This window comes from Myripristis murdjan, chromosome 4, assembly GCF_902150065.1.
Source record: "Myripristis murdjan chromosome 4, fMyrMur1.1, whole genome shotgun sequence".
In the NCBI taxonomy this organism is placed as follows: domain Eukaryota; kingdom Metazoa; phylum Chordata; class Actinopteri; order Holocentriformes; family Holocentridae; genus Myripristis; species Myripristis murdjan.
Window position 1 is genome coordinate 15,424,638 of NC_043983.1, and position 13,034 is coordinate 15,437,671.

General features: G+C 40.6%; 2 protein-coding genes across 2 annotated transcripts; both read left to right on the top strand.

The window, feature by feature from the left end:
• Window positions 1-1,020: 1,020 nt before the first annotated feature.
• Window positions 1,021-5,969, top strand: LOC115357724 (cytochrome P450 2J6-like). The gene is made up of 9 exons (XM_030049370.1): window positions 1,021-1,319; window positions 2,186-2,351; window positions 2,446-2,598; window positions 2,682-2,842; window positions 2,937-3,113; window positions 3,217-3,358; window positions 4,817-5,004; window positions 5,139-5,280; window positions 5,414-5,969. Exons 1-9 carry the CDS (start codon window positions 1,128-1,130, stop codon window positions 5,587-5,589), a joined length of 1,497 nt encoding a protein of 498 aa, XP_029905230.1. The 5' UTR covers window positions 1,021-1,127; the 3' UTR covers window positions 5,590-5,969.
• A 424-nt stretch (window positions 5,970-6,393) lies between these two features.
• On the top strand, window positions 6,394-12,091 carry LOC115357726 (cytochrome P450 2J2-like). Its single transcript, XM_030049372.1, has 9 exons — window positions 6,394-6,585; window positions 6,957-7,122; window positions 7,223-7,375; window positions 7,472-7,632; window positions 8,197-8,370; window positions 8,938-9,079; window positions 10,506-10,693; window positions 11,512-11,653; window positions 11,739-12,091. Exons 1-9 carry the CDS (start codon window positions 6,394-6,396, stop codon window positions 11,912-11,914), a joined length of 1,494 nt encoding a protein of 497 aa, XP_029905232.1. The 3' UTR covers window positions 11,915-12,091.
• Window positions 12,092-13,034: the final 943 nt, after the last annotated feature.

Genomic DNA, 13,034 nt, shown 5'->3' on the forward strand with positions numbered 1-13,034 from the left:
TACATACACAGATAAATGAACACAATGGGACTAACATTTATGGTTTATATACATATATATATAATTATTATTATTAAAACATACAACTGCAGTAGACCAGTTGAGCTACTTTTAAAGAAAAACAATGTGTTCAACAGTTGCTGGAATAGGACCAGGAGCCTAGAATGCAAAGTCTCAAGTGAAAATAAATATAAAATATTACTCATACAGATTGATAAAACCCTCCCTCAGGATTAGGATTCATTACTCACACTCAGTGAGGTTCCTTGGATTGTACTGGAGACTACAATAAGTTCCTGCAAATTCAATTTTGAGTTAGTTTCTCATGTAATCTTCAGTGTAAAACTGAACAGACTTCAAATTTGTTATAAGCCCCATTAATATGTCATGCGGCTTTATTCCAGCCTGTAGCCAGACCATAGTCCCTTCTTCCAACACAATCTGTATTGTCCCAAGATAAGTAGCTCTGCAAAGCACCAGCCTCTTCACTCCCCTTGCCGAACCAAATTGAGGTTGATGTGTTAAACGTGTCTTTTAACAATTCATGTATCTTGTCCTCAATCTTACAAAATAAAGTATATTTCAGTGGAAATGACCAGTCTCTGGAGTCATTGAAATTTAACAGAGGGAGGCATTCCTCTCATGAGGTGTGTAACATAGTGTGCGTTTATTCCTCACCTACCACGCCGCACATTTTACACGGCTCACTCTGACATTAATGTTGCAAAAGCTAAGATCAAATAGACCAGTGTTTTGTTTTTTGTTTGTTTGTTTGTTTGCAGTTGTTGAGATCTAGTTATTCCATATGATTAAATGAGGTCGGACCACCTGTCCCGGTTTACCTGCGTCCACTCTCCATCAGAGCGTCCTATGAGAGATTAAAGTCTTCCTTATCAATCGCATCGGGAGGTGTGGTCTATAGGCGCAAAACGAAGAGCTTTTTTTTTTTTTTTTTTTTAACGAACTTTGAACTCGGGTGTTTTAGCTTTTTTTATTTTTCAGCCCCTGGGTTTGCGAGCCATAGGAGTGTGGGTACAGACAGAGTGAAAACAGGCGCTTCGAGAGCTAAAGGACGGGGATATTTCCCATAGCCTACTGACCAGCTGTCTGTGTTGCTCGACTTTACAATGTGGCTGTATGATCTTTTGTTCAGCCTCGACGTCAAGGCAATACTGCTGTTTATTGTTTTCTTTCTCTTGGTAGCGAATTTCCTCAAAAACAGGAACGCTGAAAATTACCCTCCCGGACCCCTGGCTCTGCCCCTTGTGGGTCACCTGTTCAGTGTCGACTTGGGACGACCTCACTTCACCTTTACCAAGGTAAGCCCTCAACACAGAGGTGTCAACACGACCCCAAATGACAATGAGAACGCCAGATGATTTCATTTCACATGTAACATCATTTCAAATTGCTTTTTAGTTTTTTCTGATATGAAAAATAAGCCGTGCTGTTCAGAATTGACATTAACATTTACATTTTATCTGGAAGAGAAATGCAGCATGAAGTCAACACCATTTACACCATTACTTAGGGCTGGGTAATATATCAGTATTATATTGATATCATCATATGAGACTAGATATTGTCTGGGACTTTCTATATTGAGATGTTGTGATATAGCATAAGTGTTGTCTTTTCCTAGTTTTAAAAGCTTTATTCCTTTAAGGTGATGTATATTTACTTACCAGACTTTTGCAGCTGTCCTATTTGCTTTTACCCATGTAGTTATTATATCAGCATTATTGATGATTATTTATCAAAAATCTAATTATGTAAATATTTTGTGAAAGCACCAGTAGTCATCCCCACAATATCATCACAATATCAACATTGAGGCATTTGGTCAAAAACACCATGATATTTGATTTTGTCCACATTGCCCAGCCCTACAACTGCTAGTGTACCTCTGAACTGGGTTATTTGTAAGCTGCTGTCAGCAAAGTAATGACCCTGTGTAGCCTCTTGTAATTTAAGAATAGGCATGAATTTCAGTTGCCCAGTGAACTGAAATTCATGCCATGCCCACCAGTCACTATTCACTGGAAAACTTTAGAACGTAACTACTTTTTCATACTTTGACCTCAATGGCTCTTTTCTTTTCCAACTCTAAAATGTTAAGGAGCTTTGAGATGTGCAAATGTATTCAACCATTTGGCATTTTTTATGTTTCATGCAATGCCCACAGCTAACCAAGGCCTATGGGAATGTGTTCAGCATCCGTTTTGGGAGAGATAAGATGGTGTTTGTGTGTGGGTACAAGATGGTGAAGGAGGCCATAGTGACACAGGCAGAGAACTTTGTGGATCGGCCGTACAGTCCATTGTTTGAGAGGGTATATAATGGGACATCAGGTGAAACTCTTTCTCCCTCTCTTCCTTTCTCATATTGTACAGGAATGAGTTATCACAACCCTTATACTGTTTATTACATCTTCATTGTCCATAGCTGGTCTATTCACAAGCAATGGCGAAACATGGAAGAAACAGCGGCGTTTTGCCCTGTCGACCTTACGTAACTTTGGTCTGGGAAAAAGCTCTATGGAACAGTCTATTTGTGAGGAGTGTCACCATCTACTGGAAGAGATGGAGAAAGAGAAAGGTATACAGAAGAATTAACTTTGATTCCCACATCATTACATATTTCTAAGCAATATATTTGAATAGAGGACTTCATTATTCCAGGTGGAGCTTTCCATCCAGCAAGACTCTTCAACAATGCTGTATCCAACATCATTTGCCAGCTGGTGATGGGGAGACGATTTGACTACAGCGACCATAACTTCCAGATCCTGCTTAAGTACCTGTCTGGAGCCATGCAGCTGGAGGGCAGCATATGGGGTCTAGTAAGCAGAAAATAGTGTGAAGCTTCAGAGGGTAGTAGAACATTAATGGAATTGTACATAAAATGTCACCTCACTGGCAATTTTCCTCTAATAGTTGTATGAGGCGTTTCCTGGAGTGATGAAACACTTGCCTGGTCCTCACAACAAAATATTTAGTTATTATAAATACTTGGAGGGATTCATCAGTCAGGAGATACAGAGGCACAAGAAGGACCTGGACCCCAATAATCCACGGGACTACATTGACACTTTCATCCTGGAAATGCACAATGTATGTGAGCTACCACATAGCACATAGGCTGCTGAATCATATTTTCTGGCTGTCAAGCCACCATTCACTCACCACTATGTATCTCTGCTTCATTTCTGAGCAGCACCAAGGAGAGTCTAATCTGGGCTTCAGTGAGGCCAATCTGGCTCTGTGCTCTCTAGATCTGTTTGTGGCTGGAACAGAGACCACCTCCACCACTTTGCTTTGGGCCTTGACTTTCCTCATCAAGAACCCTGATGTTCAGGGTAGGTGAAATCCCCAGTCCTATTCTGGGCTCACTGTGGACATGTATACGTAAAAATTGCTGAATTTATATTTTTAAAAAGTCTGTATGCTTTGTTTGCTTTTTGAAAGCTCATATTCTTGTGGCAGGGAGGCACACTAACTACACAGTAAATATTTCTTTCACAGAGGCATTCTGAAGTGGTGCTCAGTAAATGGGAACTAAAGCTAATAACAATAGTGAAAAAACCCTTCAGGACTTCACCTTGATCCCTTTCATCATCACATGTGTTTCTGCAAGAACTACGTTGTCATTGCATAATAAATAATTAAAACACTCCAGCAGGCACAGTTAACTGGAAAAAACAGCAATATCTGTGCAGGGAGGCAGGGAAAGATAATACTTTTGTTTGGAATAGAAATACATAGACTAGAACAAAAGTCTGCCTACTTCAGTGATTTAATATGCATGCATGCTATTGTGTCCTGAAGAAAAGAACTTGCTGTGAAATACTTAAAGGCCCCATGGCATTAAAAATGCAATTTTCATTGTTTTTGCGTGATAGGGAAGGTCTTGGGGCCACATGAATACTGTCCCATGCATTAAACCTGTGATAAATGGAGAAGTGCACACAGCCCGTTTTTTGAAACTCTCCCTGTAAAACGAGCGGACTGCACTTCCGTTAATTGATGATGTCATGAGGACGGTGACTCCGCCCACAGCCCACCTCCCCGGCCAACAAGCTCACAAGCCAGCGAACTTAGCCAGTCTGGCTCCGCTCTCAGGGCAGCAAGTTCACAACATATTTAACAAACATAATTTACCATTCTGAAACATCCTGTAATAAATGGATTTGAGGTGGTTCGGTGTCTCCTGCCGTCTGTGGGATCGGAGTCGGGCTCAAACATGTACGGTCGTAAACCATGACACTCAGGGTCCTGGTTTCACAGGTGCCGCAGGGTTTTAGTCCAAATTTGCTCGTCTGTTGGGCTCATTTCAGCGCTGACTATTTCATCAACCCGACACATCACAATGCCGACACATCACAATGTCTGTGGTTCGGGATCGGAGTCGGGCTCAAACATGTACAGTCGTATAACATCACAGTCAACAGTAGCCATGACAATCATACATAAGATGATAATTCCTGTTTACCGGTGAGCACCATAGAGCTCCGTTGAGCAATGTAGGTTTCAATTACTTGCTTGTGATTGGCCCGACCATATGTCACTCAGAAAACAGTCAGCCAATCAGCAGAGAGGTGCTGATTCTCTCTTCTGATTGGCTAAATGAACCGTGCTGCCAGAGCTCCAGGAGAAAGGCAGGAGTGAGGAGCTGTAAAACTATATTTAGAAGACCACAGGGACTCAAAAACACAAATACGTCCTGCTAGGGATATCAACATATAAAATAAAGCCCTTCAAATGTGCACTCTTTTCCAATTTATTGTGAGCTTAAATACTTCACTTTGACTATCTAGAAAAAGTCCAGGCAGAGATCGACAGAGTGATTGGACAGACCCGCCAGCCCACTATGGCCGACAGACCCAACATGCCCTACACTGACGCTGTCATCCATGAGATTCAGAGGATGGGAAACATTGTCCCTCTCAACGGACTCAGGATGGCTGCCAAAGACACAACACTGGGAGGTTACTTCATACCCAAGGTGCACCCATGCATAGACCACAGTTATTCAAGAAGTCAAAACTGTTGTTCATGTTTCTTGACAGTGGTGAAAATATGAAACAAAATGTGGGTGAAGTCAGTCAGTGTTTGACTTTTACCTTTGATTCATGTTAGGGTACTGCCTTGATGCCCATGCTGACCTCTGTGCTGTTTGACAAGAATGAATGGGAGACTCCAGACACCTTCAACCCTAGACACTTTCTAGATGCTGAGGGCAAATTTGTAAGGAGAGAGGCGTTCTTGCCTTTCTCTGCAGGTAAACTACTTTATGCCTAATCTCAAACATGACCCAACAATGATCACAACATAGTCTGGATTTAATCCAGACTATGCTGTGATCCAGAGCTGTTTTTCCCCTGCATGTTTGAACGTGTGTTTTTTTTCCTCAGGGAAACGTGTGTGTCTTGGAGAAGGCCTAGCCAGGATGGAGCTGTTCCTGTTTTTTGTCAGTTTATTCCAGAAGTTCACTTTCTCCACACTGGATGGAGTAGAGCTGGATACTGAGGGAGTAATTGGAACTACACACGTACCGAAACCCTTCAAGGTCTATGCCAAGGCTCGCTGAACCATGAAAAGTCTCATTTAACCCTTTTCACTTGTTAACCCTTCTTCACCTTTGTCTATTGTTTGATTTTCCCATGCCAGCGATGGTACCATTCCCACACTCTATAAAATGGACAAATGTACTAATTATAAGACCACATCCAAAGAATTGTACCTTGCAATATGTCTACTGAGTTCTTTCAGAACAAGGTTAAAACTAACAAATCTGTGGCACTTAGTAAAGTCAACTGACTTACTTAACACAAATTGTGAAAGACTTTGTAAATCACTCATAAACACAGTTTCTCTTAAAAAAAAAAAAAAGTCAGTTTCTTGCTGCTTGCCATATCAAGGACAGAAATGAAAAAGAGAAGGGGAGAAAAAACAGCACATTATAAGTCAATGGGACAATACTGCAGGACAAATGTACTTTTAAATGTACTTTTAATCTCCTTTTTGATCATGTTTTTTTCAAGTGAGAGTAGTTTTGCATTTTGCAGGGATGGTAGGCAAAGTAGATTGGCTTAAGGCTTTTATTTTTTGCCCTTTTTTTTGTTAGTGGTATATTTTGGTCTGTCCTCAGCTTATTCCTTGTCTATGTATTTGAGAGGAAACTGCCTATGACTTGATTATTGGGTCAATAAAGGATGTTTTCACTCTCTCTCTCTCCCTCTGTTATGCATCTCTATCATCATGGCGACATGCATTGTGACTCACCACAGTACCACCCATCTCTAATTAGGTTTTGGATGGCGCAGCAAGTGAGGGCCCAAACATTTGATATTTATCCGTCCCTTGCTCTCCTTTGCTCCGGCTCTGCTTCACGATGTGGCTCTGTGATCTGCTTCTGGGGCTTGACCTCAAGGGAATACTGCTTTTTATTTTTTCCACTCTCCTGCTTGTTTACTTTCTTAAAAAGCGGAATCCACCCAACTTTCCTCCAGGACCACTGGCTCTTCCACTTTTAGGAAATGTGTTCAGCATCGATATTAAACAACCTCACATTTACCTAACCAAGGTAAGCAGCTTCAAGGCATTTCAATAAACACATGATGAGAGTAGGAAAAACAATAAAACCAAGCACTGCAGATTATTTTTTAGTTATGGATTACTTATAATGAGAAATTACTGCCCTATATATTAGTACTATTTCTGCTTCATATATGAGATTACTACATAAACCTATTTTTTAAAAACATAACACCATATCATAGAGTACCAAAATGTGAAAAAAGAAAGAGAAGAAGAAAATAGTTGAAAAAGTAGAAAACAATGTTTAGAAACTGCTGATTGCAAGTCACATTGTTTTGAGAGTATTGTCCTGAGACATGCATCTTACCAGAGTCACATGCTGGACAACAAGGGATTTATTCTCTGCTGCGCACACAGCTAGCTGATGCCTATGGGAATGTGTTTTGCATGCGCCTGGGAAGAGACACAACAGTGTTTGTGTCTGGCTACAAGATGGTGAAGGAGGCTTTAGTGACGCAGGCAGAGAACTTCATGGATCGGCCTGACAATCCGATGGTTTCCAGGCTTTATTCAGGGAACTCAGGTGAATCAGAGTGACTGGCCTCACATCACACTACACACACACACACACAGAGCTCAGGCAATCAGGCTGCCTCCTAATCTCTGAACCCTCTCTGTCCCAGCGGGGCTTTTCTTCAGTAATGGGCAGGTATGGCGGAGACAGCGGCGTTTTGCCATGACTGCTTTACGTACCTTTGGTGTGGTGAAGAACTCCTTGGAGCAGAGCATCTGTGAGGAGAGCCGTCATCTCCAGGAGGGGATGGAGAAACAGAAAAGTTAGCAACAAGAACAGAAAAGAGGGCAAAACATGACAAAATTGAACCAAAACAAAACCTAGCCAACTATTACTGATGGTTCTGTTTCTTGTTTAGGTGAACCATTTGACCCAGTGCACCTCTTCAACAATGCTGTGTCCAACATCATCTGTCAGATAGTGTTTGGGAGGCGGTTCGACTATAGTGACCACAATTTCCAGACCATGCTTAAGAATCTGACTGACATGGTCCATCTGGAAGGTTCCATATGGGCTCAGGTGGGACGCAAAATCAGCTCAGACACTGCTCAATATGGACACAGTCAAAACCAGCAGCAATTTATGATAGCGCATTCAAAAATGGCAAGGGGTACCCAGTATATACGAAGGTCAGAAAGTAACCAAAGTGCAAGGGATCTAAAATATGTTTGATATTTCTGTTGTTTAATCATTATATTGAATGATTTGATGAAACAATCTTTACGTTTTCTTTGTATTAACTTATTTCTTGTGTTTTGAGCGTCACCTATCCACCTCCACCCAGTAGTGGAATCATTAATCACCAGAAACTTAAAAACGTCCACTCACATGGAGAGATTAATCAGTGCAATGAGGAAATTGACAAGAAATGAATTTAATATGAGTATATTTCATATCTATCTTCAGTGTGTAAGTTTTAGTTGGGACAAAAACAATTCATTTTAAATGCAGATTATGTGTACAGATGTGTCACTGCAAGAAATCATTTGACTTGTGTCAACTAAAACTTATTTAAAATAAATAAATAAATAAATAAAATTGTCAGCTACATTGCTAATGGATTCCCATTTTGTCTCCAAGCAGCTGTACAATGCATTCCCCAGACTGATGAAGAGCCTGCCAGGGCCTCACAATGCCATTTTTAGCCTCTGTAAATCACTGGAGGCCTTCATCAGAGGAGAGATAGAGAGACACAAGGTGGACTTGGACCCCAACAACCCACGAGATTACATTGACACCTTCCTCATGGAGGAGAAAGTATGGAGGAGGCCCGCCATGTCTGTCTGTCCTGTCATGTCCGTATTTTGCCTTACATCTCTTATTTGTTCTAATATCACTGCATGGCCTAGAGGTGATTAATCTAACTTAAACTCCAGTAAATCTTATATTTTCATTGAATAATAAGTAAATATGCATGATTTAATGTAGTTCTTCTATGCCGAATAGAAAAATAGTTAAGCAAAATAGTTATATTGTCGGTACAGAACATTTTTGCTTTTTAGTTATTTTGGTGTGCATTAGTCTCTAAACCCAAATTTAACATCCTATGTTTTGTCAACCGCTTGTAAAGCACTTTGAATTGCAATTTTATGTGTTTGAAAGGTGCAATATGGATAAAGTTTGTTTGATTGATTGATTGATGGCTCATAGTAGGAGTGGTGGATTTTGACCAGCGCATTAACATTTTACTATTATAGGGTCACAGGTGTGTGATTGTGTGGTATTTTACAGCTTGGAATGTGACTCAGCCAATCAGTAATGACCACATCTATTATTAAGTGAATATGTTTGCCCACTCTCGTCTCCATGCATTGTTTCTTGCAGCTCGAAGGGAACCGTGCGGTGGGGTTTTATGACGGTAACCTGGTTCTGTGCTGTCTGGATCTGTTCCTGGCTGGCACTGAAACCACATCCAAGACACTGCAGTGGGGCCTCATCTATCTCATCAAGTACCCACACATCCAGGGTGAGTTTTCAGAGGAGATGAAACTTTAATGACGCCTGAGGGGGAATAACACAGCATAAAATATGTGAGAAAACAAGGCAAGTTGAAGGTCAAAGGTGGTGCACTCCTCATGCAACAAATTTAGAGTTTGTTCACAGCCAATTGACAACTATAGCAGGTAAACCTAAGTGTTACTGATGACATTGATTAAGGGTCCGTTCCATATAGGTTAACAGAGCTAATTCATGAAACTGTGAGAAAAGCATCTTGTCAAGTGTCGTTTTTCCCCTTCGCTTTATTCTTAATAAAGAAGGAAAATGATATCCTCCTTATGTTTATGTAAATTTCTTATTTTTCTTCCCAAGAAAAACCCTTCATCCATCTTAAAATTCCTACAATGAAAAAGTAAGGCTCCAATTTTGGAAAATTAGGATATAATTCAGTGTGTTTATAGGTTTTCTTACACCATTCAGATTGCATTATTAACATTTAATATAAAATTTTATTTGGTGTATACCCACATAGACTCATGGAAAACAAGCCAGCAAACTGTAGTTACACTATAGGTTTTGGCCAAGTAACAACAAACAAATGTTTAAACCTTTTCATGTATTTACTTATCGCAGTAAACCAAATATTGGATGGATTTAGTGATGTGATGCAATGGATTTGTTCTGCAACCTAATATAGCAAACCAAGTTTTCTCCTACCCGTGTTCTCCTACAGTGTTAATATGGACAAACGGGCCTATTTTAACAAACAAAAATTTAAATTCAGTCTCCTAGTCTCAACATTGTGGAAGCTAAACCTTATTAACAATGATTAATTCAGCCCTTATCGTGAGAAATTCATATGGTGGAAAATTACAGACACTGGTATGAACTATGAATGCCCATAAGAGCATTCACCTCAAGAACACATTTGTGAATGTGGCCCCAGGGCCCTTGTGTTGTGCATGCTGGCTCACTGGAGAGGCTCTTGTACACTGAAACGGAAAGGAACTATTATTAATGTCTTTAGTAACACTTGTGCTTCCCCTGCATTTCAACAGGGCTATATCCTTGAAGGAATTCTCACTACTCTGTGGTGACCACTCATGGATTAACAAGTTCTATTAATAAAGGCCACAACACAAAATTGCTCTCACATACATATAGAGATATTATACATTCAGTTATACGTCCCCTGCCTGACACTAGCTCCCTGCAAGCACACACACTGCTGAGACACAGATATTAAAACATTATGACTATTATCATTCGGTTGCCGTGCTCCACACAGAAGACGGTGATCTGAGAACTAGTCTGAGTAGCATTTTCTGACAAAGATCTTTCCACTTTAACCTGATTAATTTTTTAGTCGTGAATCACAGCTAAATCCTTATAAGCCAAACAAACTCACTGATAATATTCTCATGTTTAAGTGTAACTTCTCTTTGACTATCTAGAAAAAGTCCAGGCAGAGATCGACAGAGTGATTGGACAGACCCGCCAGCCCACTATGGCCGACAGATCCAACATGCCCTACACTGACGCTGTCATCCATGAGATTCAGAGGATGGGAAACATTGTCCCTCTCAACGGACTCAGGATTGCCACCAGAGACACAACACTGGGAGGTTACTTCATACCCAAGGTATGCTCAAGACCCCAGCGATTGTTCATGCATCCAAATTTCCTGGAAAAAAAACAAACAAACAAAAAAAACACAGCATGTAATCTTTTATGTCCAGGTATTACTGAAGACTCCGTTCCATTCAGGTTTAACAGAGCAAGGGTGTTGGTGTTGTTCATGGTGGCTCACTGGAAAGGCCCTGCTACATTTAAATGGAACTGAACCTTAATCAATATCAGTAACACCTGAATTTACCTGCTATTTCATGTCAAAATGGCTGCTGTGAAAAAGGTCTACTGTTTGAAACACAAACATCAGGAGAACATCAGCCAGTATGTGTTGCTGCTGCCAGTATTTTACCTATCAACATACTTAGGGTTACTTTATACCAAATATATTTTTGTTAGTGCAAAATTCAGTTTTTTTGTATTATTGCTTTTGGTTTAAGATTAAAGTGACTCCAAAAATGATCCTGAAATAGACAGAGGAACATTTCAAATGGCATATATAACAATTGTTCAGTCATTGGTTATTAAGATACATGCATGGGCAGAGCAGTCACATAACCTGATGAACAACACTGCCTGTGTCATCTTTCCAGCAGTGACCATGTGACTATGAGACATCTCTGTTGACTTGACTGGGTCAACAAGCTGCATTCAACCAGCTGGTTTCTCCTCCCTGTATGCTATTATTATGTATTTAATGGAAAGTGCTCCCAAAAGCAGCTGTGTATCAACTTTTGTGTTTCCAGACACAGCTTGCTGTAAGTACACCTAAGCCACTGAAGCTATCTGACTCATTGCAGAGGTGTGTGTGTTTTCCTGTGTTGTGTGTAGGGAACCACTCTGATGGCCAACCTGACCTCTGTGCTGTTTGACAAGACTGAATGGGAGACTCCAAACACCTTCAACCCCGGACACTTCCTAGATGCTGATGGCAAGTTTGTTAGGAGGGGTGCATTCTTGCCTTTCTCTGCAGGTGAAGTTGACTGGCATTGAACTGAGAATTTTGATTTGATACTGAACCAACTCCAAAACCAATCATCCACGTTTGTTTTCCTCAGGAAAGCGTGCGTGCCTGGGAGAAGGCCTGGCCAGAATGGAGCTGTTCTTGTTTTTCGTCACATTGTTGCAGAAGTTGTGTTTCTCCACACTGGACGGAGTAGAGCTGAGGACAGAGGGAATCATTGGAACCACACGCACGCCACACCTATTCAAGATTTATGCCAAACCTCGTTGAACATACTCTCATTTTTCCTAAAAGGAGAATATAGTCAACTTTTGGAGCTATGTCCACCCCCCCAAATTTGAGCTATTTTAACTCCCCTAGGCCAAGTAGTTGTGATGGTGGCCTAGCTGTGGTTTTACTATTAAAAACAAATTACCAGCTTTTAGGCTTCAAATGTACTTCATATCAGCTGTGATGTTGTATTGTCATTTACCGTCCACCAAAATCAGAGAGTAACTTTTTATCTTGGGTCTCTGATTTTTATTGCTGCTGTGGTTGTCAAGAGACTACAGTTGGTGATTTGAATTTCCATGTAGATGACGCAATAAATGCCCCAGCAAGTGATTTTCTTAGTGTAACTGAGTCTCTTAATCTTTTACAACATGTAAAGGATGGCCATATCCTTGACCTAGTTTTCACCTTAGGCATGACCCTTATCCAGCAAAACTTCATGTAAACAGTTCAATAAATTAATTTCTTTATTAGCATAATTTTCCTCCTGGTTGCTGTAACTGGTTACCTGGTGATTCAGAATTGCCTCAATCACCATGTCCAAAATTGACCAGGAATTAGACTTGGTGGCGTGCTGATCCTTAGGTACTGCATTATTGTTCGAGTGTTACTGCCACACATAGTACAGGGTATAAACTCTGATAAACTAATGGAGCTGTTGTGAAAATCACGGCTCTCATTGATAACACTTGGTTGTTATGTCTCACCTGTATATTCCTTTTGGGCAAATGTCCATAAGGGTGAGACTATTATGAAGCACCAACTGCAGATGGCTAAGCCCCACCCACCTCATGCACACACCAAGGCTAATTTTGTCCTCAAAGGTTAAAGTTATGGTACAAGGAATATTTAGATCTGGAAAATATCTAAATGACATTTTGAGTTCCCCACCATCTTTTCATCCCAGTCGGTGCTACAGTCATCTGGTTCAGTTCTTTTGTTGACTTTTTGATACAGCTGGTCACTCCCTGTTATTACAGAAACTGTCACTTATTGGTCTCTCAGCTCGCCCAGGAAACACTCCTTCAAAGTAACAGTATCCCCAAAATAAAAATCTAACTTGTTTATTGGTTTTGGTTTCCCTGGTGGCCAGTCTGGACCAACAGGCAATGTGGATTAA